General features: G+C 46.0%; 1 protein-coding gene across 8 annotated transcripts in view; it reads left to right on the top strand.

Moving 5' to 3' along the window:
• FARS2 (phenylalanyl-tRNA synthetase 2, mitochondrial) overlaps nt 1-26,612 on the top strand; it is a 382,164-nt gene that overhangs the window by 98,610 nt on the left and 256,942 nt on the right. For 7 of the 8 annotated variants that reach the window (XM_081245389.1, XM_081245394.1, XM_081245393.1 and 4 more), the window contains exon 5: nt 9,280-9,411. The exons of the other annotated variant lie outside the window; for it this stretch is intronic. In XM_081245389.1, coding sequence (XP_081101515.1) covers nt 9,280-9,411 — 132 coding nt within the window. The remainder of the gene's footprint in view (nt 1-9,279; nt 9,412-26,612) is intronic. 8 annotated transcript variants of the gene reach the window in all.

Below are 26,612 nucleotides of genomic sequence, written 5' to 3'. Positions count from 1 at the left end.
GGCTCTGTGTTATGAGTGCTGTCCTGGTCGGGAGCGAGGTCAGTCGGTAGTGAGGATGCTGTGTCTTCTGTATCTTTTCATACTTTTCTCTGTCCATGCATCCCTGTTAATATAAATGAAGTGAAAGTGATTGAGAAGAATAATTGAGTTTATGGTTGTTAGTCCTACTTTGTTCCTAAGACTGAGTCAACTTTACAGAGTGTTGAAGCATGTCACTTTAATAATTTTGAAGTGTGCTCTTTTGGGCTGTCTGGTGTTATCTGATTGGGAGAGGGTCGCCTTACATCTGGAGGTGAAGTAGCAGAGCAGCGGCTGCCTCAGGCCGTGTGGAGCTGTCTCTGCTCCTTGGGGCTCGGGTGTCGTCCAGGCCGGCTGCACTTTCAGGGAAAAACTGGCTGGCAAGGTCCGCCTGTCGGAGCCTTGGATCACACGCTCTGAAGTGGGGCTACAGAGAGCCTTGCCTTGTGCTGAGTACAGATACTCAGTGGAAAGAGGACATCATCACCTTAGGACTCAGGTGGAGAGAGACTTAAGACCCACCTTTCCTTAGGAGTCTGCTGAGTGGAGAAAATACTTATTAGCGTTAACCTTTCTGTCCTAAGGACTTGGTACAAGTAAACTGGGAGAAAGTGTGAGATAGCCGCGATTGAATCAACTGGAATGCTTTTAAGGAGCCTAATAAAGTTGCTGATTCTCTGGTGACTGGGTAGGGCTAAGAAACAGGTTCCCTACCCTAGAGAAGTAAGAAGTTGAAATTGTGTGGGGTTTTATGTTAAATGAAATGAAATTATTGGGCCTCGAGGTACAGTGAAAAAATTTTTCAAGATACTTTAATCAAGACAACTAATGTGCCAGGACTGTGCCTGTTTCATACTCTTACTACCTGTAGGAGCTTGATACACAGGCAACCTGGAGACATTAAGATCTATGGATGAGGGAAAGTTCCTTCTCTGCTTAGGTTTGTAGAAAGCTCAAATTCTTGATACATACATATATTTCATCGCATTTGAGAAATTTCAGTAAATTATTCCTTCAGATGTTTTCTCTGTTGCTCCCTCCCCTTGGGGACTCCAATTGCATGTCTATTTGGCCACTTGAAACGTTTCCACAGTCCACCGGTGCTCTGTTCATGTTTCTTTCAGTATTTCTTTTTCCTTCTGTGTTTCATTTTGGATAGTTTTCACTGCTGTATATTTAAATTCATCAATCATTTTTTCCCCTGCAATGTCTAATCTGCTGTTAATTCCATCCAGTGTTCTTTTCACCCCGTTTTCTAGTTTCAGTTGGTGTCTTTTTTACGATCTTCTTTATCTCTACCTCACATTTTCAGTCTTCCCTTTAGCTTTGTGAGCATACTAGATATCATTATCATGCATATTTTAGTGCCTTTTTCAACTAGTTCTGTCATCTGTGTCACTTCTTGGTGAACTGCTATTTCTTTTCCTGTACTTTATGTTTTTTTTTCTTCTTCTTTGCATGCCTGATAACTTTCTATAGGATGCCCGATATTGTCAACTTTACCTTGTAACGCATTATATATTTCTGTATTCCTAATAATCTCTCTGAGCTTCTTCTGGGATTACTCAGAAACACTTTGATCCTTCCCATCTCCTTTTAAGCCTTGTTAGGCAGGGCCAGTGTAGGGTTTCAGTCCAGGATTAGTTTTTCCCACAACCAGCTTAAGGCCCTTCTTAGTACTATAACTGATAACCCATGAATTATGAGGTTTTCCATGCGGCTGTTTGGGAACTGGCCCCTTTCTGGTCTTTGTGAGCTCCCAGCATTATTCCTGCTAATCCTTTTGTGTGGTCTGTTCCCTGGCCTTGGGGAGTTTCTTCAACACACCTGCACTGACATTTTCATTTGTATTGAATCTTCTGCAGATCTTCATACTTCTCTCTCTACAGCCCTCTTCTTTCACCCTGACCTGTGAACTGTGAGGACAGACTGTTTCCTCAACCTGGGAAGACTTCTAGGCTCCTCCTGTGTTTTCCTCTCCCGGGGCAGCGTTAGGGCGCATCTTTCAGGGATCAGTGTCCTTGGTTACCTGATATCCAGGGTCTAGTGTGGCATTGTTTCATATATTCTGTCTTTAAAAAAATTATTATTTTTTTTTTAGTTTTTTGAAACTGGGGGCTGGTGTTTTCCTTTTCAAAGAAGAATTTGATCAGGAGATAGATAAAATCCTAAAGATGCATTGTTTAGGTCTGGTTTACAAAAGGATTGCCTTATGATTTTTTTTTTTAGAACAATCAGTGAATTGTGCTTTCATGGATCTCTTGAGGTAACTGAAATATACTTACTTTAGACTCTCAGGCTTTTTATAAAATTAATCTCCTCTGGGGTGACTTCAGGTTTGGTTGTTGGTTGTGTTGGCTGTCTTACTTAGCAATCACGTAGTTGGAATTATGGTCTGCAGGTCATGTTCAGTGGAAGATTTTGTTTTTGTTTCTCTCCCTTTCTCTGCTTTCCTCCCTCCTGCCCTCCCCGCTTTGCTTATTTCTCCCCTGTGTGGGTTTACACTGAGCTCTTCCGACTTTAAATCCAGAATGAGGTTTTGTAGGGACCTGTCAGATGTACTCACCAGCCTTGATTTAGGGGCATGGCAGGTCCAGCGCCCAGGGCTTGGCTCTCCAAGCTTACAGCTCTTCAGAGCTACAGCCCCAGGCTGTATTTGGTGACGATTTTTGTCACCTTTCTTTAACCAGCATGGAGCCTATTCTGTCCCAGCTTCTGACTGCAAGCTTTTAGCCTCCCTCAGATGCCAAGCCAGCAGCACGTTATCCTGCAGGAGGCAGGCTCCTGGCATCTCTTCCTGACTGTGGACCCCAAGCCCAGCAACACTGTGATTTATCCCCTCTCCCTGTTTGCTCTTTTGTTCTGTTTCCGGCCAGTGGAGGTATTTCTCTTATCTTTGAACATAGACCATGGCTTTTGGGTTTCCTCCTTTTTCTCCTACCTGTCGTTGTGTGTTAGGAGAACAAGGAGGCCGGCCGATGGTGCCTTCTTGGTCTTGGAGGGTGCTTTGCTTGGAAGCCGAGTTAGTGCAGTTTTCATGGTCTGCTCCAGTGGAGGGCAGCATTGGGCTTTGCAGTCTGACACCTGGTTTTGAATTCTGATCTTGGCATTTTCTGTGTAAACTTGGATTAGATATGTAAGCTGTCTCCGTCACAGTTCCTCCATCTGTGAGATGGGAACAGTGGTGATTATTGTGCAATGTTTATGGCAGCCTGGCATGAGTGTAAAGGTTAAGCTGAAGGAGGCATGTGAGTATTTAGCTTGGCACCAGAGTAAATAAACAGCAGACGACGATGACCTTAGCGTGCACTTGAGAAATGTTTCTTTTTTTTCTTTTTTTTTTTTTTTGCGGTACAAGGGCCTCTCACTGTTGTGGCCTCTCCCGTTGCGGAGCACAGGCTCCGGACGCGCAGGCTCAGCGGCCATGGCTCTCGGGCCCAGCCGCTCTGCGGCATGTGGGATCTTCCTGGACCAGGGCACGAACCCGCGTCCCCTGCATCGGCAGGTGGACTCTCAACCACTGCGCCACCAGGGAAGCCCCCAAAATCACCCATTGAGTATTTAGATTCTTTACACACTTTTCCTTACTGAATTGTCACCAAAACTCTGCGAGATGACTATTATTCTTATTTTGAACGAAGCTGAGGCAGTGAGAGGTTACGGAAGTTGCTCGAGGTCACTCGGCCTCAGGTGCTGGAGCTGGATCTAGTTACGGGTCTAGGATTGCTCTTGCCCTGCATGGTAGACCCGCCCACGTCTCTGGGATCAGGCGTGGGAGGCGGAGGATGAACCTTCTGTCTGCGGTTTGTCTGCGGAGCCGTCCTGTGCCAGTGGCTCGGGGAGGAAGGTTGTGGACAGAGGGCGCGTGGCTGTGGCTCTCCCCTGGACCAGGTTCCCCTCAGGCTGTCCCCTGTGCTCCCCGTGTCGCCAGAGTGTGGCCCCTTACTCCAGTGCCTCGGACCCCACACCCAGATTTAGGATGAGGGAGCACTGAATTGTGCTGCACTCCGTTTCTAACCCCACTGCGAGGTAGAGAAATGCTAATATCATTTTAAGATCCAAGCCCTAATCAAGAGGATTCCTGCGTATGGGAGTCTGAAAGGACACTTCATCTCACTGCTTGCTCCACCAAGCAGAAGACTCATAACAGTGGGACCAGTTACACTGTCAGCAACAGTCAGAGAAGTTGCTAGCCTTTTATTTTTCCCCTAGTACTTTGCATCTGTCTCAGCAGAGGGAGTCACTGTGGCTGAAATAGAGCTCACGTCTTACACTGTGTGCTATGGTGTACATGGTCACGTGCGTGCATCCTCTACAAGTGGGTGTGCTTCTGTGTACTTTACTGCCCAGGACTGTATAGAGTACAGTAGTACAGTATCTTTATTTCAAGCCCAGGATGTCTGGAAGCAAGTGTAAAAGCAGCAGTGATATAGCTGGTACTACTGTACTTTTCAAGGTACTGTACTGTAAGATTAAAAATGTTTTCTTTATTTTCTGTGTTTGTTTTTTATGTATTATTTGTGTGAAAAGTATTATAAACCTATTACAGTACAGTACTATACAGCCGATTGTGTGAGTTGGGTACCTAGGGTAACTTTGTTGGACTTAACGAATAAATTGGACTTAATGAACGAAAGTGCTCTGGGAACAGAACTGGTGTGGATGTAGGGGACCTTACTGTAACACTGTATTAGTCTGAGGTGTATGACATAATGATTGGATACGTGTATATATTGCAAAACGACCACCACAGTAAGTTTAGGTAACATCAATCACCTCACATATTTACAGTTTTTTTCTTGTGATGTCACCAATGCCCTATTTATACAGGGAAATGTATACTCTTACAGTGTTTCGAGTTTGAACCCTGTGAATGTATTACTGTTCAAAAAAATTTTTTTTAAGAAAGCTATGAGAACAGAGCAATACTGAGAACTGTGAAACATTGCCTGTCTGCTGCTTGGTACATATTCAGTTTAAAGGGCTGTGGGTCTGATTTAAATGGAGCAGAAGCAGAAGAGACGGAATTGTCAGGTGCATTTGACAGTGAGGGCCGGGTAATTTCTCTAGTTAGGTTGTGCTCACCTGGGATGGTCCCAGTTTTTTAAGGTTCTCTTTTTAGCCAGAGAGACCCCTCCATCCTTTTTCTCCCTGGCTTTGCTTTCCTTCCTTGGGTGCCTGCCGTGTCCAGTGTAGAAAGCAGGAGAATCAGAGTTCTGCTACATTCGGCTGTTTCTCGGGTACCAGCATTGAAAAATTAATGCCCAAGAGCAGTTATTAATTGCGTATTTGTGTAGCCAATATGGAGAAGTCTCTGCTTCGGTGGAGGGTAGCCTTGGTAGCCTATATAAAATCACTGGTCTATGCTCTGGTCTGGGCCACCAGCCTTTTCAAATGTAGATTCTAACAGCTCTGGGAGGTGGTTCTGATAGCACAGCCCCCTCTTTAAATATAAGAGGTGTGGGGAGCGGAGAAAGGGTCCCTTCATGAGTGGGTAAGTCAGGGAAATGAATTACAGGGTGTGTTTACCTGAGGTCTGTGCTGAAGGCGGGTTGCGTGACCTGGAATGGCATCTGTTTAACGTGTCTGCGTCGAGTGTTAGGGGCTGCAGTACTGCCTTGGTGGGAAGAGGCCGGGCCCCTGCCCCGCCCCCTGCGTCCGGCCCTGATTGGTCTTCCCTGGTACGTGGTGCTGCCGTCCTGTGCCCGTGCCCCTGGTTCCCTACGGCAGGTGGGGCCGGCAGTGTCCCGCCAGAGCTGAGAGAATTCAAGGTCTTGCTAGTCCTTTTCCACTCAGGCTCACATCACTATCCATTTTTTTTTTTATTGAAGTATAGTTGATTTACAACGTTATGTTAATTTCTGCTGTACAGCAAAGGGATTCAGTGATACATATATGTATTCCTTTTTCATAGTCTTTTCCATTATAGTTTATCACAGGATACTGAATATAGTTCTCGGTGCTATGCAGCAGGACCTTGTTGTTTATCCATCCCACATGTAACAGTTTGCATCTGCTGACCCCAGCCCCCCACTCCATCCCTCCCCCACCCCCTCCCCACTGGCAACCACCAGCCTGTTCTCTGTGACACCACCATTCTGAAGGAATGCTCACCAGTCATTTCTGGGGTCCCAGATGAGGGAATGATCCGACACTTTGGGCTCTCAGCATCCTCTTTCAGGAGAGAAAGCAGAGCAGGTGCCTGCATCTCCAAGAGCATCTCTGCCTCTGGGAAAACTGGGGCTTGCTAGGCCCTCTGCTTACAACCACCGGGCAGAGCAGCTGTTGCTGTACAGCGTGGAGATGGGGCAGCTGGGCTCAGAGAGGTTGATTAACCTACCCCTGGTTTCACAGCAGAAACGGCAGGATGAGACTTGAATCCAGGTTTTTGGTTTATTCTTCTACTTGGCTCTATCCTAAAACTTAATATATAATTTTTGACAGTTGCTGTAATCTCACAGCGTTCTGAGACAATTTTTAAAAAGCTCTGAACTTCATTTGTAAATATGTCTTAGTAAATTATTACATCCAAACCAAAAAGAAAAAGACAAACACACACATAAAACAGAAAAAAGAAAGAAAGAACTTTGGCGTTATTTTCCATTAGGTATATAATATATGTACACTTAATTTAATTTAAACTAATCACCAATAAGGAGAATAGTCTAATGCATAATGAATCCATATGATTTGGACATGCCTTCAACCTTCAACCAAAAGAGAGCGAGCTTTGATGCGACCAACATATGGACATTTTATCTTGAGAATTTAGTTAACATTAAAAAAGGTTTTATCCAAAGTTATAATGTTTTGTAGTTTTACAAGTGGTAAAGCCAAAGTCCTTCGATAAAAGAAGGTTCCTAGAGAAGGGCAGAGACCGTCACGCTGCTGTTCAGTTCAGTCCTTGTGCTTTGACACCAGTGGCACCGACGGCTCGGGTGGGTGTGCACGCAGGAGAGGTCGAGTTCAGGCTTAATGAACACTGATCATAGAGTTACTTGTGGTTATTTTGAGCGTTACTAATGTTTTCAAGTTGCTTTCTCTCTGACTGGGGGGAACCTAAGCTTTCTAGGTGTGAGGTATAAAGAGATAAACTTTACCCAAAGGAATAAAATAAGGAAATACAGGAAAATTAATTTGTGTAGACCGTACCTAACTTTGTTCCAGGCACTTAGTGGTGTTGAATTATATGAAATCATCATGTTAACCCTGAAAACTCGTCTTGCTTTTGGTAAAATTTGATCCAGATATAAAAAGCCATGTATAAAGAATTTGTTTTTCTAAATTGTTCTCAGAAGGTGATCTGGGCTCACCTGCCAGGAGTTACAAAAAGAACGAATAACATGGTTTTGTCTGCCCGCCCTCTGTGCTCAGTTATACATCCCAACACTTTACACATTTCTGTTTGCCAGTGGGGTTGTCTCTGGAGCTTTTTCATACAATATTGGTAGGGGATTATTGGTCCCAAAGATGGATGAGCACACAGGTGTCCAGGTCCCTTCTTCGCAGTATTCAGTGGCAAGTAGGCAACTGGTCTGCACGTAGGGGCTTCTGCACAGAAATGTCGGGGGACTTGCAGACACTGCCCCAACATCTACATTTTTTTCCCGGGTAGAAAAAATGTTGGCGAAATTTCCTCAGTAATGGCAACGAATGAACTGTTGACATGCACAACAACATGGGTGAATCTTAAAATAATCACAACGAATAAAAGAACCCGGACAGAAAAACAATACATTCTGTGTGACTGCATTTTCATAAAGTTCTAGGCAATGCCAGCTCGTCTGTCATGACAGGGAGGAAGTCAGTGGTTGCCTGGGGATGGAGGGCTGGTGAGGAGAAGAGGCGGGGGTGATGGGCAGGTGGGGAGTATTACAGAGGAAACTTTGGGGGGTAATGGACATGTTCCTGATATTGATAGTGATGATGTTTCATGGATGTATACATATGTCAACACTTATCAACCGTGTGCACTGTGTGTATGTGGAGTTTAATATTTGTCTGGTATACCACATGTATAATAAAAGGGGTAACTATTGTATTACGACTGTAAACAGAAATCAGTTGTCACTTGCCATTGACAGCAGGTATCTAGAAAAATAAATGCAACTAAAACAGAACAATGAAAGAAAAACCTATCTTCTCCTATATCATTTTGAGCATAGCAAGGGCTCCTTTGTTTTATAACTCTGTTCGTATGTGACTTTTGATTCTTGAAATATCTTTCTTGATGGGCAGGGAATTATGTTTTAATTGTCAAGAGCAGGAGGTTTGGAGTTGGGCAGCCCCGGGTGTAGCCTGGTCACCTGCTAGCCATGTGCCTATGGGCAGGACACACAACCTTCCTAATAGTTTTTCCGCCTGTCTATGAAATGGGAATGGTAGAGGCGTAGTAAGTGCTCAATAAACGGAAGCAAGTTTTGTTACTGGTTTTATTCAGTGCCTGCACTGTGGGGACTCTGGGTGTCCTCACAGTGGGCATCTGGCTGCTAGGTGACCTCCTGTTCTGCCTTCTCTTCTTAGTGACCTCTGCTCTTTGCAGGCTTTACTTGTTTTGAATTCATTAGTCTTTTCCTTTGTTAAATGATAATATTATTGTTTGTAAGTGACATATTTATGATTGCATATTGAGAAATTCATCCTGGCATTTAGCATGTACTTTTTTGGTTTGTCTTGGATGGGAGTATATTTATCATTCATCTGTAGAAAAAAAGTTTTGACTTTTTAAAATGTGTTGCTCAAATTTAGCTGATCTTATTTTACTTAACCTTTTATTAGCTCTTATATAAAGTTAATAAAAATTAATATATCTATTTATGGAAGTGAAAGTTGATTAGTTTATCCTGAATTAGTCATATTGTTGATATGTAGGTTTGAAGAACAGTAAAAGTATTTTTTCTTTAACTCTGAGAAGATGTCATTTTCACTTATAGAAACTAGCAGAATTACCTGCTTTCCCATTATCTTGACCTAATTTTTTCCTCTGCCCAGTGGTTGCAGGGATTTGGCAGGTGATTGATTTGGTTTTAGCGGGTCCTGGAGCTACACAAAGTGTTTTTCGTATTGGAAAAGACATGCCCAGCTTTTCACAAGTTTTAAGATTTATTGCCTCCCCCAAAAGTGTTGCAAATTAATTTGTTTGCTATTTATTTTAGTCAGAATGTAGGAATCGGTGTCACTAGCCGAAGGGCAGCTTTGATCACAGGAAAGGCAAGGCTGCCTTTAATGCTCCATGTGTGTTTTTCTTTGGTGTCTTTGCAGGGCTGGACATCAGATGGGTGGACTGCTACTTTCCTTTTACTCATCCTTCCTTCGAGATGGAGATCAACTTCCACGGGGAATGGCTAGAAATTCTTGGCTGTGGGGTGATGGAACAGCAACTGGTAAATTCAGGTAGAGGAGAATCCACATTTATTTACAGGTTCTCTCTTCCCAGCTAACTTCCTTTACAGGCTCATTTGCATCCACGTTCACCTACTCCTGTAGGACTAGCCTCTGTCTTTCTCTCCTTGTATTGCCCTCCAGACTTTTCTCTGGCACTTCACTCTGGAAGAACTTCATTCTCACAGCTAATTTCACAAAGGCTTCTTGGTTTTGGAGCTCTTCCTTATCAGCGCCCGGCGTTGGTTTGTACTTAGTGATTTCGTATTTGCTGATCGGCTGCTTTGTATTTGCCCACAGACCTTTGATGCGTGTCCCAGGAGAGTGGTTTGTCTTCCAAACTATTTAAGAACAAAGCCAACATATAATCCCTTTTTTTGTTCCTACTGCATTTGGAACCAAATTCGGCAGGTATTTCATAAACATGCTAAAAACACAATATAAAAATACTTTGGCCTGTGATGTTTGGTGGTTTGCCACCCTCAGCGTTGGCAGTGCTCCCTGACTGGGGGGGAGGGAGGAAAATGGGGGCTCTGGTGACATTCTCCCCGTCCTGTAAGAACTCGAGAAGGATCTTTCCAGCTCTCCTCTGCAGGACCATTGCTTAATAATAATGATTATTTCTAGGAATTCCCTCGGGGTCCAGCAGTTAGGACTCCATGCTGCCGAGGGCCCGGGTTCGATCCCTGGTCCAGGAACTAGGATCCCACAAGCCGTGCAGTGCAGCCAAAAAAAAAAGATTATCTCTAAACTTAATTTCAGAGCTCTGAGGGTTTTTTTTAAAAGTCACTATCTGAATTTAAATTTAAAAAAACTTGTTGACATCCTCCATGGGAAGCTGGCTGAGACTGGGCATGTGGCGAGGGGTCACTGCCTGAGCAGCAGGCAGAGGGGACCCGATGCGCCGGCTCCACACTGCCCCCGCTCCTCCCTCCTGGAGAAGGACACGCGCTCTGGTCTGGGAGGGTGGTGGCTCTGATTCAGGGCTGGTCACGGGCCTCCCACCATAGACCGGAGGGCAGCGGTCCCTCCTGGTGACTCAGAGCTGCGGATGGACCATGGGTAAGGTCGTGGGGTTAGAGAACGCGGCTGGAGGGAGATGGGAGATGGGGCGGCTGTGAACGCAGGAGCTGGTGCTGCCTGGGCTGGGACACCTGGGGCCTGGCCTCCCCGCCCCCTCTTCCCCAGGGGCCCGGACCAGCCAGCTCACAGATTCCTCTCCACTCGGCCAAGCAAGGCTTGCGGGAGAGCTGGCCCAGCACAGCACCACATGCTCCTTGGATGGTTTTCCAATATTTGAAGGTCTGTCCTGGAGAAGAGTGAGCAGAGAGGTCGCAAACGAGGGCCTGTGAGTAAAAGCTGGGAGGCCCGGGCTTGCGTGTCTGAAGCAGCATGTGTTCTGTCAGTTGACAGCTGTGTGTCTTCAGGCAGATTGCTGAACCTCGCCAGTCTCGGTTCTCTCATAGTTAACTGAGCACAGCGATACCGCCCTCCAGGTTTCTTTGTGAGGGTTAGCGGAGGTGATGCACGTGACGTGCTTAGCACAGGGCCTGGCACGTAGTAAAACTGTTTCAGTAAAAATTAATCTCTGATGTTATTAAACATTGTTTTCAAATGGCGAGAGCCATTTATTAACAGAGAGCCCCCTTAGTTGAAAATATTTAAACAGAGCCTGTCCTGCACGTCATAGAAACAATTTCTAGCCAGTTGGAACTAGGTTACCTCTTTGGTCCTGGTCATTTTAGTATCCATGATTCTGGATTGAGTGAATGATTTTAGAGGGAGAAAGAAAATTGAGAGTGGTAGGAAACAGGAAAATAAAAGAGATGTATACGTATTTTAATAGAAAACACAAAATACTGGGAGCAAATATGTAAGCTTTAATCTCCTCTTGAGTAGGAACTAACTTCAAATACTTCTGTGGTGTTTTTATTTGTTTTGCTTTGTTTTTTAGACAAAAGGTTTGCAGGAATCCTAGGTTTCCTCCCAGGAGCACATGGTGTCAGGGGCCAGAACTCAGAAAGCAAATCGGGGGGAGGGTGAGTCACATATGAGTTGCCACTTGGAATCGTGCTTCCTTGTATGTTTCCAGTATCCTTGATGGGTTTTTATGAGGTTTATTCACACAGTAATTGGCTGAATACAGTCTCTGAAACAGGTTTCCAAGGCATTATTACACATTAATGAGACTGCTGTTCTACAATTAGATCAGCCATGTCAGGTGATTCTTGGAGGAAATGGCAAAGTGAAAAAAATAGAAAAAAAAGAAGACACCCAAGATGCAAATGTGTCCGAGAGATTCACCGCGGTGGTGGGATGTGCTTTCATTTGTTGGGAAATGGTACACATAAAATTTAAATTAAATACCTTGCAAGAGAGAGAGAGACTAAAGAAAAGGAAGAAGAAATGATTTTATAAAATAATTTCTGTGTGGGCTTTGCTATTTGAAGTTGAAGTTATTATGACAGAGTTCTGCTCCGTGTTCTCAGACTCGAATGTGTTTTGACTTCTGTAGTTAAAATGCTTAAACTATGTGCCTGGTAGTCACTAACCACAGACAGCATTTGAAAGTGCAGCTAACTTTCTGTTTTCTGAGTTCCTACGGTGTGGCGGAAGCCTGGCTCCGGGCACTTTATGCCTCTGTTCAGTTTGCCATTCTTGCTGTCTTTCCTCCTGTATTTTTTTCCCTCCCCTCTCCTCCCCTCCCCTGCCTTTGAAAATAGAACTTCCAAGAAATGCTAAAATTGATGGTTACAGTTCTCCATCTTTATGGCCCTTCAGAGGTTCAGCTAAATGCTGAAATGACAACCGACAACCGAGGAGGCTGATGGGGCAGTGATAATAGCAGACGTCAGTGGAGCCCTGACTGTGTGCCAGCCTCTCACTAAATGCCCTAGAGGCTTTCTTTCATTTAACCTTGACAACAGGGCTCTGGGTGGATGCCGTTATTAACCCCATCTTACAGAGCCTCAGAAAGGTGATCAGGCTCGAATGGCTGGCAGCGCCGCTTGCCCAGATCTTTCCGACAATAATCAACTACTGTGTTCTGCTACCTGAACAGTAAATTGCATGATTTTGAAGTGGCTAGAAATCCCTTTCAAATAAGTGATTCTGCCTAACGTAGAATGAAGAGCTGGAACCAAATGATACAAAAGCAAACAAAACTCTGTTGTGTAGTTATTCGTTACTCCTGCAGAGGGGCTCATCCCCCGTGTGTAGTATCTCTGTGATCGAGTGCATTTAATTAAAAGCATGAGATTAGATTCCTAATTTGAACAGGCAATGAAAATACTTTATTACACATTTAAGTTGACTATGGCATGTGTGTGTTTTTGCACACAGAATAAGATAAGGCTGTTCCGGATAGCTTAGAGAATTTTGTTTCTTCTTCTTTAAGTTCTAGTGCCTTCACCATTGCTTTCTTTCTTTCTTTTTTTTTTTAAAGTAAATTTATTTATTTATTTTATTTTTGGCTGCGTTGGGTCTTCGTTGCTGCACGTGGGCTTTCTCTAGTTGTGGCGAGCGGGGGCTACTCTGTTGCATTGCATGGTCTTCTCATTGCGGTGGCTTCCCTTGTTGCAGAGCATGGGGCTCTAGGCATGCGGGCTTCAGTACTTGTGGCACACGGGCTTGGTAGTTGTGGCACATGGGCTTAGTTGCTCTGCAGCATGTGAGATCTTCCTGGACCAGGGATCGAACCTGTGTCCCCTGCATTGGCAGGAGGATTCTTAACCACTGAGCTACCAGGGAATTCCCGCCATTGCTTTCTGACTGCTTAGATTTGGCAGTTGTGACCTGGGTGGCGACTGCTATCATGATGATCTGATTGTTTTTCCCTTGAGGACAGTAGTGAGTCACATCTCCAAATACGACACACTTCTTTCCCATTAGGCTGACTCAGGCTGCTGTCTTCGCAGGTAGAATACGGAGCAGGAACATCTGAAACCATCACCAGGTGACTGTGGGCTGTAATCATGCCTGGAAGGAATTTACCATTTATTGAGCCCCTGTGAAATTTAGAAGATTATACCTAGGCCAGGAAGCAGGAAAGTCTCCATAGTGGAAAATAACTTTAAAAACGGAATTGCCTTCTTTACCTCTTCATTAAAATTTAAAACTTGACTCTTTGGGGAAAACCTTGTAAATACATACGTGAACAGTTTCTAGTTGTAAATAATCATTCTTTTGTTCATTTGTTTGTCAAATATTTCTTGAATTACTTCTAAGGCTATAGAAAAGCAAATAAGCATTGTCCTTGCCTTTGAGACCAGTGCAGTGCACAGAGATGTATACATGAATGATTAGGGTGCCATGTGGTCCATATTAGTAACAGAGGCACGGTGGGCAGAGTGGGGAGGGGAGGGACTGGGGAGGAGTGTGCCAAGCCCTCGTCCTGGTTGCACTCAGGGTGGAATACTGGTGATAGGCACACATGAAATGTGCACCCTAGAAGAAGTTCAGTTCCTATTTGTTAAGGCTTGTGTACTTTGTCTTTGCTTGGATGCCCAGTTGGCATACCTAATGCTGCTTTTCCTATCTAAGAATAAATCTATTTGCAGTCTATCCCTCTTTGGTGGAAGTCTCTACACACACTTATATCACTCAGTGTTACTGATCTAAGTTGGTGAACTTCCAGATGGCACAGACCAAGACTGTACCAGCACTGTATACAAGCAGACATGCCACTCCTACACTTAGCATCTTGTCTGCATATAAGGCACTGTGCTAGACAAAGAGGAAGATACAAACAATGGTAAGACGTGACTTCTCCCTGTAAAACTTGGAGTGAGGCAGGGAAGATGAGGCTGTGTAATTAGAGCATGAGCTTACGTGCTGTTCATGAGATGAGGCTCTGGGATATGCGAAGAGGGAGCTCTGTCCATCAGTTACACCACTGGAGGTCCAACTGATGGCACCACTGAATGATCTTGGCACCTCTGTCGAAAATCATGTTTGGGTTTATTTCTGGACTCAATTCTATTCCGTTGTTCTACGTTCTTGTCCTCATGTCCACACTGTTTTGATTCCTGTAGCTTTGTAGTAAGTTTAGAAATTGGGAAGTGTTAGTCCAACTTTGTTCTTCCTGTATTCATTCTTTACTCTTGGCTGTAACATGCTTAAGTCTCCCTAATTAAAAAATAATTTTTTTCCTTAAAATTTTTCTTCATTGAAATACTTCATGCTGATACTTTATATGCCTGTCTCTGTCTCTGTCTTCCAGTCCTTTACCATATAGATCAGTCCAGTGTCCCCCACCCAGCTGAAGAGGTAGGACGTGATATAGTTGAAGTCCCCTGTGTCCCTCCCTGTTAGTACCTTCCCTTCCCCCCACTCCTATGAGCAATCACTGTTCTGAATTTTGTGTTGTTACCTTGATTTTCATTATAGTTTTTCTATGCATATTGTAAAACAAGCTAACTTTCACCAGCTTTTATGCTTTAACAAATGGAATCATGCTACCCATCCTTTCATGACTTTGGTTTTCCATGCAGTGCTCTGAAGTTCATCTCTGTTGTCATGTGTAGAGTTTTAGTTCGTTCATTTTTCACTGCTTAAATTCTACTGGGTGAATATGCTGCAGTTTATTCATCCATTCTTTAATGGACACTTCACCGTTTACCCCTTTTTTTTTGTTTGCTGCTAACAAATGCTACTCGTGCACACTTTTGTGCATCTTGTACGTACAGGAGTGAGAGTGTCTCTGAGGTGTATTTTATTTGGCTGTGGAGTTGCTAAGTCAGCACTTCAGAGCAGCTTCAGCTTTGTTGGTGTCACCAGGCTGTTTCCCAAAGCAGCTGGGCCAGTTCGCTGTGCCTTGAGCCTTTGCATGGATGTTCTTGCTGCTCTACATCCTCTCCGTGGACGCTTGACTTTGGTCAGTTTCTTTGGTGAGTTTAGAGTTGTCTGTCGCTGAGGTTTCGTTTACATTTAGCTGATTGCTGTTGAGGTTGATCACATTTTTTGTAAATTTATTTGACACATGCAGCTTTTCTTTTGCTCATTTTGGGGTAGGGCTCATTTTTCTCTTTGTCTTTCTTTTTTTAAATTAGTTAATTCATTAATTTATTTACTTTTGGCTGAGCTGGATCTCCGTTGCTGCGTGCGGGCTTCCTCTAGTTGTGGCGAGCGGGGGCTACTCTTCGTTGTGGTGCATGGGCTTCTCACTGCTGTGGCTTCTCTTGCTGTGGAGCACGGGCTCTAGGCGTGCGGGCTTCAGTAGTTGTGGCTCGCGGGCTCTAGAGCGCAGGCTCAGCAGTTGTGGCTCATGGCTTAGCTGCTCCACGGCATGTGGGATCTTCCCGGACCAGGTCTCGAACCTGTGTCCCCTGCCTTGGCAGGCGGATTCGTAACCACTGCGCCACCAGGGAAGCCCATCTCTTTGTCTCTTTTTAATTGATTGGTAGGAATTCATCATCTATTTTGAACACTAATCTTTTGTCATTTTTATATATTAAAATCGTATTCTCTAGGTTTGTGGCTTTTCTTCTTTAAGTTGCTCTTTCTTGAATGGAATATCTATATTTCTTACTTGAGTAGCTTTAGGTTTCTTTATATAACATCATTCTCCCAAAAAGTCACTTTGTCAGGGAATGCGAGTGGGTGTAAGTTGACAAGTTCTGTAAAGATAACCCTTCTGCTTGTCATGCTTGACTCTAGTGGTTCAAGTCTCTGATGTGATTGCTGTATCATTCGTATTTTCAGCGTGGGGATTCTGCATATTTAATGACTTTCAAACATCCCCCCTCTCTCTCCTAATGTTCTGTTGAGTCTGGCCCCACCCTCTGTGGCAGTTCCTGGGGCTGGGAAGGCAGACTCTGGGATGCTCTTGTTTGACTGGGAAAGGCAATGTGGAGCTTGCCTGGGGACTCAGTTATACTGTTTGCACAGAATTGGATTTGTCTCCTGGTGTATTTTGTAGTTCTTTCTGATCCTGCTTAGAAGCCATGCCATCCCCTCCAGTATTTCCGCTACTGTAATAAGAGCAAAGATTTTGGTAACTTGCTTCAAGCTGCGGTACGTGTACATATTTCTGATGTTTTGATAGCTGTGCTATGTGTGACATACTGTCTGTGGCATCATTTCTGTACGTGGGAGACTTCTGGAAAGCCGAGATTCTGTCCCGTGTCTTATTGTCATTGTCTAAGGTCTTGGATATTTAGCTGATATCAAGCAATTGTCCTTCCCCCATCAATGTGGACTTAATTTTCCATTTTCAACTGTTTTCTTTTTTCCTATCATCTCCTCACTCCTGAAGCAGTAACCCTAATAATAATAATAATAATAATAATAATAATACAATCCAAATATTAGCTATTAGCTTTTGACATTTTGAAGCTGTTGAACTAGTTTGTGAGTTTCCAAATAAAAGGTTCAGATTAGAAAGAAATGGAAATTTGGCGAGTTTGGATTGTTGCAAATGGTCATGTCTTTCATCAGACTCTATTACTATTCCCGTGCCACCCCTGCACCCTGTATCCATGCACTTTGCCCCCTGATTTTGAAGCACTTTCCACTGTGGGAGGAGGACCCTTCTCTCTCTGCCCAGTTGATTTTTGGCTTGGCCACCTGACTGCTTTGGCTAAAGGGATATTAGCAGATAAAGGAAAAAAGGCTTGAAAGTCCTTGGCAGTTGCTTTTGCCCTCTTTTGCTTCTGCCTTTGTCATGAGATGAACATGCACAGCCTGCTGGTTCTAGAACAGTAAGAAGCAGGTGGAGTGGACCTGAACCAACCCTGGAGCCCTAAGGCCAGCCCAGTCTGGACCAGCTGAAGCCCTGGCCCACAGCTGTGTGGTTGCTGAGATTTGTGGTGGTTTGTCCATCCACAGTAGCTGGCTGGTAAGATGTACATTGTGGCTGTCTTGCATATTCTTTCTCAGCTTTCCTGGGGCTCACAGTGTGCTTAAGCATCTCTCCTCCAGTACCATGACACAGAATTCACTTATTTCTCGCTTGCTTTTCCTCACCATCCCCCTTTCTAGCTTAGTGAGAAGGATTGAAAAAGAGTTAGACTTTTTCTACTTTCCTCCCTCCCTAGAGAAGCTATTGAAATAGATTCCCAGTATTTTGATGTGTGTGGTGATGGTTTCCTAAATCAGACAGGGATTGGGGGTGGGATTTATCTGGAAAGTCCCCCTTGTGGGAGTTTTTGGACATGCTTCTGACATATGGAAGATCATGTGTGTGCGTGTGTGCATGTGCAAACATGTTCTCACTATAACCTGTTTAAAGGTTTAGTTCCAGGTGTCTGTCTTTAATCAGTCTCAGGTAGAAAACTCTGGAATCACTAGAATGTAAGCTTCATGAGAGCAGGGACTTTTTTTTTTTTTTTTTTGCGGTATGCGGGCCTCTCACTGCTGTGGCCTCTCCCGTTGTGGAGCACAGGCTCCAGACACGCAGGCTCAGCGGCCATGGCTCACGGGCCCAGCCGCTCCGCAGCATGTGGGATCCTCCCGGACCGGGGCACGAACCCGTGTCCCCTGCATCGTCAGGCGGACTCTCAACCACTGTGCCACCAGGGAAGCCCCGCTTTTTTGGTTTTGATCACTGTTGTATTCCCAGTTCCTAGAACAATGCCTAGCACACAGTCAGCACTCAATATATATATATTATAAAATGAATGATGAGCACATGACTGGGTGGACCCCCATTTCCTCATCCAATGTGTACTGTTCTTTCTCCAGGCTCATCTAAACAGTAAATGTGGAGGGAAATATCCTAGTTTCCCAGGCTAACCCTTGGCCTGTCTGTCCTTAGCTGCTCAGTGCAGCTCCTAAGGTAACAGGAAGAAGATCCAGGAGGCCCTCGGAGAGAAGATCTGCCTACAGCCAGGCCCTGCCACGCACTGTGCTGGAGATCTCGGGCAAGTCCTGAGGGTCTCAGTTTCTTCATCTATAAAATAAGGGTCTTAGATGATATAACATCCAGATTTCCTTTTAGCTCTCGGATCCCATGATTTGGCCTCTTAAACAAGCCAGAGATGTGTAGTATTAATACAGCCCTCAGGGGATTTTGGTTTGTTTTATAGCACCACATGGAAAATTGCACAGCAGCTGGACTTTGGTATCTATGGTTGGTTAATCAGGTTTCTTCCCCACACCCCTTAAAGAAACTCTCCGAGACTATTAAAAAGATAAAAAAGGCTGTTCATATAATTGAATTTTATTTAAACTATTTATGAAACTCTTGCTTCATGGGATCACTGCAGCTTTGAAGGCAGGTAGTGATGTGCTGCTCAGTGCTTCAGTTTTATTTTCTCCCTTGCAAAGAGGCAATTTAGAAGTTTAGGAATTATTTATGGTACCGTGGGGATAAACACAATCTGCTAAGTTATTTTTTTCAAGATTCGTTTCTGCATTTTAGGCTGGAAGCAATGTCTTCATGAAATGGCCAAGTTGTTATGTCCGTGGATAAAATGCAGTGATGTCATTAGACAAAAGTTAGGCCAGATTTTCATATTGTGTTTTTTAATGGACATAATTTAGGAACTGACCAAGGGCAGCATTTCTCAAAGTGTATGACATAGAACACGGGGTATTATTAGGTTTTTCAAAGGAAAAAGAAGATTTGATATTCAACTAAGTGTGGAAAAGAGTGGGTTGGAAAGGTCCTGTATGTCTCTCTCTATCTCTCAGTTGGGGCGAGCGAGCAGATTTCCCAGAGCCACAGGACACGGAATCGCTCTGTGAAAAGGTCCCTTTTGTGGAGCACATCCTGAGAGGGACACCTGGGGAAAGGCTCGTCTGTTGGCTGCTGGGGTTGATGGTAGACTGGGAGGCTAATAGAAGTGTAGTTTGGGGCAGTAATGATGAAGCCTAGTGAGATATTCTTAAATTTTACCTTGAGGAGTGCCTTCAATGTAAAGGGAAGCAGGTGGTATCAGTATACGTAATTTAGAACATTTATTTGATATTTTAGGCTATTTGTCTACAGAGTCCTGGAAATTGAGGGTTTGTGGGCTTTGAAGGCATTAGGAAGGGAAAGCTCTCAAAATCCATTGTTTGATGCGTCCATTTATTAAATCATCCTCTCCCGTCTCCGTCCATTCCTTCAACAGACGTTTATGAAGTATCTGCCTGGCAGGCACCACGCGAAGTGCTGCAGATACAGAGGTCGTTTTTTGCCTTTGAGGGGCTCACGGTCCACTGTTGGGGACGGCAGGTCATGTGCTGTGTCCGTGAGGCTGCGATGACAGTTGGAGGAGGAGTTGTTGGTTCCTCGAGAGATGGGCAAGGCCTCACCGGGGTCGTTGTGCTTGAGCTGAGCGGTGAAGGGGGGCAGGTTTTGTGACGGGGGAAGAGGGGTCGTTCCCGGCAAAGAGTGTGGCTTGTGCAGGACACACAGAGTGGGAGGCAGCACTGCATGTTCTGGAAAGACCGACTGGTACGAGCTCGGGGAAAACCCGGGGCCTGGGAATCAGGTAGAGGAGGCTGCTAAGCTCCTCCACAGCCGTCAGGTCTGGAAGGGCGTGGGCGGCAACATAAAGACCTTAAACCTCACCCTTCAGGTCGTAGCACGCGATTGGGAGATTGAATCACTGTTGAGAGTGAGTCGAACAAATGCAAGTTCAAAGGCAGGAGACCAGGTGAACAGTCTAGACTGAGTGTGACGAGGCCATGGAGGAGGGAGGGGCCGGACGGAGTGGGTCTAGGAGCTCCCACCAGGCTCCGTGTGCCTGGGGCCTCGTCCTCAGCATCATGAAGAGGGCACGCACTCGGGGGGCAGAGGGTTCTGGGTGCAGCTCTCCCGGGCTTAACTGGGACCCACCGTACGCCCTCCAGAGACCCAGGGGATTCCACAAGCCCCGCCCCCTTCTGTACCTTCAGTTACCTAGGTAATCAGCATACCTCCTTTCTCATCAGGCAGGCTTTTTTTAAGAGGAGGCAGACCACCTCCGAGGGTGAAGAAGCACCATTTTATTCCTGCTGCAAAGCGAGCTCTTCTGGATGGTGTAGGCTCCCAGCCCTCCGAAACCTGAATTCCCTCCTGGGTGAGATGCACGCGGTGAGGATGGCTCTTGCCTGCTCTGGACTGTGGCTCTGGCCCTCCTGGACGGGCCTCCCCTGGGTCCTCTCTGAGCCCGAGTGTGTCTGCCTCCCGGCGAGGTTGACAAGGGGTCTGCCTCGGTTGTGTGGCCTCCAAGGGACCAGACCTGAAAAGGTCTTTGTGCTGCTGCTCCCTTTCTTTGGGTTTGGCATTCTTTCAGTGGTTCCCTTAATCAAAGCCATTCCTCCTTGTCCGTGGCTGGTTGTTTACTTCCCTGCCAGCTGTGGAGGGGCCTGGGCGCTGGAGCTCCTTGTTCGTTGCACTTACCTCTGTGTCCTATCTTGCTGGTGCCTGGAATAGCGACGTGGGGAGCGGCTGGGGGGCAGAGCAGACTCGCTGCTCTGGTGCTTACTGGCTACGGCTGACGGCTCCCTTGACCACCCTGGGGAGGATGCGAACGTCCCTACGGAAAGTACTGGGAGCCTTAAGCCAGAAAGATGTACCTTCCCCGACAGTACATTTATCACGTAACGTCCCTGCATCCCAGCACCTAATCTATAAAGTGAGAATAATAGTGTGTACCTCACTGGTTTGGGATGGAGAATAAATGAATTAATGCATATAATGTGCTTAGCCGAGTGCCCGGTGCTCAGTAAATGATCAGAGTGTTAGATCCTTTCTCCCCTCACTTTAACCCTTCCATCCTTCGGAGAGTGTTGAAGTTGGAAGTGATTTCAGATGTCATTCGCTCTGTGGATCTCCTGAAATTACGTGTCAGCTCTTGCATCTATTTGTGTAGGGGCATTTGGGAGGCGGGGGTTCTGAAAGGAGCGTAATTGTAGTTCTCACTGGACCCTCACAGCGTTCCGTGGCTTGAAAAGAATGCAGACGGCTCGTGTAGTCCAATACCCTCGTCCTGCACACGAGGAGCTGGGATCCTTTGCTGAGGTGGCTGTAGGTGTGCGCGGCAGGTGCGATCGAGGGCACGGACCCGCTCGTGACGGCTAATGCTGTCTGCCATCAGGACCTTATTCAGACAAGGGCGGCTCGTCGGGTGAAGGCGCTTGTTACCCTGGAGGGCAAAACATTCTCACTTGTTTACTGAGGGGAGGGCGAGGGAGGCCGGGAGCATTTGTTGGAAAGGTAGATGCCGGGCAGGTGAAGATGAATAAGGCGGAGCTCCTGCCTCCGAGGAGCTGATGGTCTAATGAGGGGTCCAGTCACACACAGGGCCCAGAACCAGGTGGGTTAACAGGCTGGGGGCACGGGGCTCGGCAGCCAGTGCCATTGGGGAGGCCGTCCCAGGAGACCGGCCCCGCAGAGCTGTTGTCTGACTTTGATGTTGAAGGACGCCGAGGACTCTGCCAGGGCAAGGGAAGGGGTAGGACCTTCTAGGCAGAGGGCACAGCAGGTCAAAGGGCCTCTAAAGGATGTGGAATGAATGCCTGCGGACAGGACTTCCGTGTGACTGGGGGAGAAGGTGTGGGCGTGGGTCCTGAGGGGCCTGGAGGGTGACGGGCTTTGCTTGCAACGTTAGGGAGTGTGGGCTTCATACTGTGGCTGCCACAGCCAGCAGGGCTTCTTTGGGAGGGTGAGGGGTGGAGGGCAGAAGAAGACGGCCATCCATGTACGATGTGAATTTATTTCCAAGTAACTGATTCACGAGTATGCGTGTGTGTGTGTGTGTGTGTGTGTACTCTCCTTTCACTCATTTTGCTTTTGTTGTTTTTTCTTTTTGGATGCTTCCAATTTCTTTTTCTTTTTCTTTTTTTGGCCGTGCCGCACGGCCTGTGGGATCTCAGTCCCTGACCAGGCATTGAACCCAGGCCCTCAGCAGTGAAAGTGCTGAGTCCTAACCGCTGGCCACCAGGGAATTCCCAGATCCTTCCAGTTTTTAATGCAAATACAAATATATGTTCTTTTCCTTCCTTCTTAATAAAAGTGGTATACTCTACTAGATTATTTTACATCTTTTTTTTTTCACTTCAGTGTACTTCTAGAGGTCTTTGTATGTTGGAGAGCATACTCGCTCATATTCACAGCTGCCTGGTTGTGCATCACATGTATGAACCATAATGTATTTAATGAGTGCTGAGCTGATAGGCATTTTGTGTCGTTTCCAATCTTTTACTATTAACAACAATGTTTCAGTGAATAGCTGTGTACATGTCACATTTCACGTGCAGGTCTCTCTATGGAATTCGTTTCTAAAAGTGGACTTAGGTCGCAGAGTATATACATTTATACCTTGTATAGACATCGTACCTATGAAGAAGCCCTGATGGGGTCAGGCCACCCGTTGCCATCCCCACCTGTGATGTGTGAGAGCGTTTGCCTCATGCCCTGCCACATGTGTGTGATCTAGCGTTGGGACCTTTGCTAACCTGACAGACGAAAACTGTATCTAGAAGTCATTTTGAATGTATTTTCTTTTATTATTTTAAAATTATTTTTTTGTGTTTTTTAATTTGTATTTTCTTTTTTTTATGTGTTTAAGAGACATTTTTATGTCCTTTGCTATGAACAACCCTCATATTTTCTGCTCACTTTTTTCCCAGCAGAGATTTTTAAGTAGGGAAACAGTGTGACCAGGTTTAGTTTAGTTTAGTTATTTTGTAAAAGAATTCCAGAACAGTCAAGAATTGGTGATAGGAAGGCAAGATAGAAGCTGATAGAATCCAGATGAGAAAATGATGGCCTGAATTTCAGCAGTGGTGATGGAGTGGGAGAAGCGAGGGTGGACCCCAAGGATGCTTCTGGGGTGGAGCAGCTGTATCTGGTGTGTGGATTGGATGGGGGTGAGGGCGAGCCCAGGGAGGTGCTGAGGGTGATGCGAGTTTAGCCTCAGTGACTCTGATGCCATTTCCTGAGCTGGACACAGAGAAGGGGGTGGAGAGTGCAACCAAGCTGTGGACCTCTTAGGTCTGAAGTGCCTGTAAGACACCAGGTGGAAATACCTAGGAGATAGTTGGACATGTGAGATTGGGAAGTGTAGGAGAGCTTTGGAGGAGATTTTGGAGTCATCAGTGTTGGTAAAAGTCATGAAATTAAGATAGTGTAAGGAAATCATCACAGAGAAAGAAGAGAAAGACCGAGGAATATAAGGTTTCAGAAGAAGAAACATCCCCTGGGGTTCTTTTATTTATTGAATTCACTGTTATTCGTTGGCGTAAGAGGAGAGTTTTCACGTGGTTAAGGTTTCTGTTCATTCATTCATCATTTGTTCATTCACTCATTTGGTATTTGCTGAGCACCTGGTACCCAGCAATGATGGAGATGTGAAACCGGACGCGGTCCCTGCCCTCGAGGACCTGGCAGTCAGCTGGGGCGTGTGCACAGGTCCGTGTGCAGTGACCACGTGGAAGGACGCTCACCCTGCAGAGGGGTATGGCTATGCTGGGGGATCAGCAGGGCGTGGCATCAAGGGCCACGTTGGGTGGGGGAGTCTTCAGAAAAGCCCCCTAATCTGAGGTGGGAAGAGTGAGTGAGAGTGGGGGTGGAAGGGATCGGGAGTCGGCAGACCTGCTTTGCGAGGGACCAGAGGGGAAACGCGGCAGGCTGGGCCGGCCACCTGGTCCCTGTTGCGGTGACTGGACGCTGCCATCGCAGTGTGGGAACAGCCGCAGACAGAGGTAAACAAACCCGTGTGGCCGCATTCCAGTCAAGCTTTATGTAATGGACGCTGGACATTTCGTGTAATTTTCATGTCTCACTATACGGTATTCTTCCTTCAATACTTCTCAACCATTTAAAAATGTAGCATTCGGGCTTCCCTGGTGGCGCAGTGGTTGAGAGTCCGCCTGCCGATGCAGGGGACACAGGTTCGTGCCCCGGTCCGGGAAGATCCCACATGCCGCGGAGCGGCTGGGCCCGTGAGCCATGGCCGCTGAGCCTGCGCGTCCGGAGCCTGTGCTCTGCAACGGGAGAGGCCACAACAGTGAGAGGCCCGCGTACCGCATTAAAAAAAAAAAAAAATGTAGCATTCATCCTTAGCCTGCGGGCCATGCACAAGCAGAGGGAGTGGGTCCGGATTTGGCCTGCAGAGCGTAGGGCCGACTCCTGCAGAAGCGAGAGGAAGAGTCTGTTCAGAGGTCAGCACGTTGGGCTCCTGGGACGTCCTTTTCCTGAGCTGGTCCCCTTGCATCCGGGATCTCCGGTCCACCCCTACATGCAGTCACTACATGGTTCTTCTTGTGCAACCTGTTTCATTATTTCTGTGCTTTTTTGGGAAACTCTCAGAGATCCTCCATGATGGTAGTTGAGATCCTCCCCTCATTGTCTGCTGTGTTCGCCTACCTTCCCTCCAGGAAGGATGTGGGAGGAGCTTTGCTCCCCTGGCAGTAACGTCATGTTTTCGATGTGATTGGAGGTGCTGTCAAGGCTTTCTGGGTCACTGCTTGTTCCTAGATCTGCATACAGAGTTTACTTTCATTCTGAGCTGTTTGTATATTTCCTAGGAAAGTTACTTTTGGGTTAATTTACATATAAAAGCCTTGTGCTTTCATCTTGTCTTTATCCTGCCACGTCATGTATAGTGAAATAAATGAAAAAGTCTTCAAGTGTTGACCTCTAAGTCTTTATTACCACAGGCAGCTTCATTATGTTTGTGGAAATCCATTGTGCTTTGAAGGAATTAATGTAGCCTTACTTGCAATCTGTATATGTTTACATAGAATGAACAAACATTGCATTACATTTCATGAAAATTCAATTATTCCGGTCTCCAGGAAACATGTTCTGCTTTGTATTTAATTCTCAAGTAAGTCAGTATGATGGTTCTTGAACTATCATAAGGATTTGGGATTTTGAGCGCACTGTTTACCTTTATAATCCATGGAGAAATGGCCAGTGGAGACTTTTTATCCCTGGAGCCCTGACCCTGTATTTGGGGCTGTGGACAATATCTGTCTCCGTGGTATCGGGCTAATATGAGCTACTATTCCTGCTAGATTTTTCTGAGAATTAAGAGAAGCCAAGAGAAGGATAATGCTGTACCTGCTTAATAATTTTGCCTTGGAATCCACTGTATATAGAATCTGTTTGGAATCTGTCTGATGGTTATTCAGCTTCCCAGTTTCTTCCCAAGACTCGAACCTCCTAGAGGGTAGGAACCATAGTTAATTCGTCCTTGTGAGCGGTTGCAGTATTACAGAATATTGAAGACATGCTAAGTAGGGTTTTCAGCAGGCAGAGGTGGGTGCGATGGCATGGGGACGATTCGACTCCGGCCACGGGCCTGGTTGCTTGGTGTCCTTGAGGAGCAGGCGTAGGACTGAGAGCTGGGCATGATCGAGAAGGTAGACCGGGGCCTAGCTCAGGAGGCACAGGTGGGAACAGGGACGCTGGGGGTTTCCAAACAAACTGTGCTGAGATCAGGGTGACCGGCCCCCGCTCTCGCCCTCAGACACCCCCTGCTCCCAGGAATGCGGAAAGCGCCGCTTGGGCTCTGACCAGCGTCCCTAGCGCTCGGCGTCGTCCGGGCTGCGGTCGGCTTCGTGCTCTGCCTCCACACTGTTCCCGAGCTGTCGTTTCTTTACCTCTTTGTCACCGTGCTTCACACACACCTCGCTGTTAGTAGGTGCCCTGTAGGTGTTTACCAAATGCGTGGATGGGTGGATGTATTTAGGCACAAACCCTCCACTTCTGGACTGAAAGATAGGTTGCATGGAGCAGGGATGGGAGGCGGTGAGTTGGCTGGAGCATCTCACAGTAGCCTAGGAGAGGATGCGAGAGGGTGAACTATATCCGCGGCAGTAGAAATTCCAGGGAGGAAATAGATTCTGGAGACTCGAGGAAGCAGAGCTGACAGGCGCCGGCGACCCACCGAGGAGACGGCTGTTGTGCAGAGTCAAGGAGCCGAGGGAAGGAGAAAAGTAAGACGGGCACCAGATGTGCACCTGGTCATGTCACCCTCCAGATGTTTTGTGGGGTGATGGGGAAGCCATTCTGTGTAGGTTTGATTGAAAGTCAGCTTAGCTAAGGGTTAGCTGCCTTGGTTTGGAAACCTCTATTACTTAAGGCAGAGTAAATTGTGAGGGCACTAAAGCATCCTTTGCTTAATTATTTGATAATTTAGATTTATTCATAACACAGTTCTACAAAGTCTGGGAGAGAGTGACTTCTGTAGATATAGATATATCTAAATAAAACGAAAATCCGAGGGAGAAAAGGGAAAGGGAAGATAAGAATAGGAAAATGACAAAGCTGGGCTAAGGGTGCAACAAAGAAA

This window comes from Mesoplodon bidens (genome assembly GCF_964165515.1).
Source record: "Mesoplodon bidens genome assembly, chromosome: 10".
Classification (NCBI taxonomy): Eukaryota; Metazoa; Chordata; class Mammalia; order Artiodactyla; family Ziphiidae; genus Mesoplodon; species Mesoplodon bidens.
Note: the sequence above shows the minus strand (reverse complement) of the source record. Positions and strands in the feature narration are given on the sequence as shown.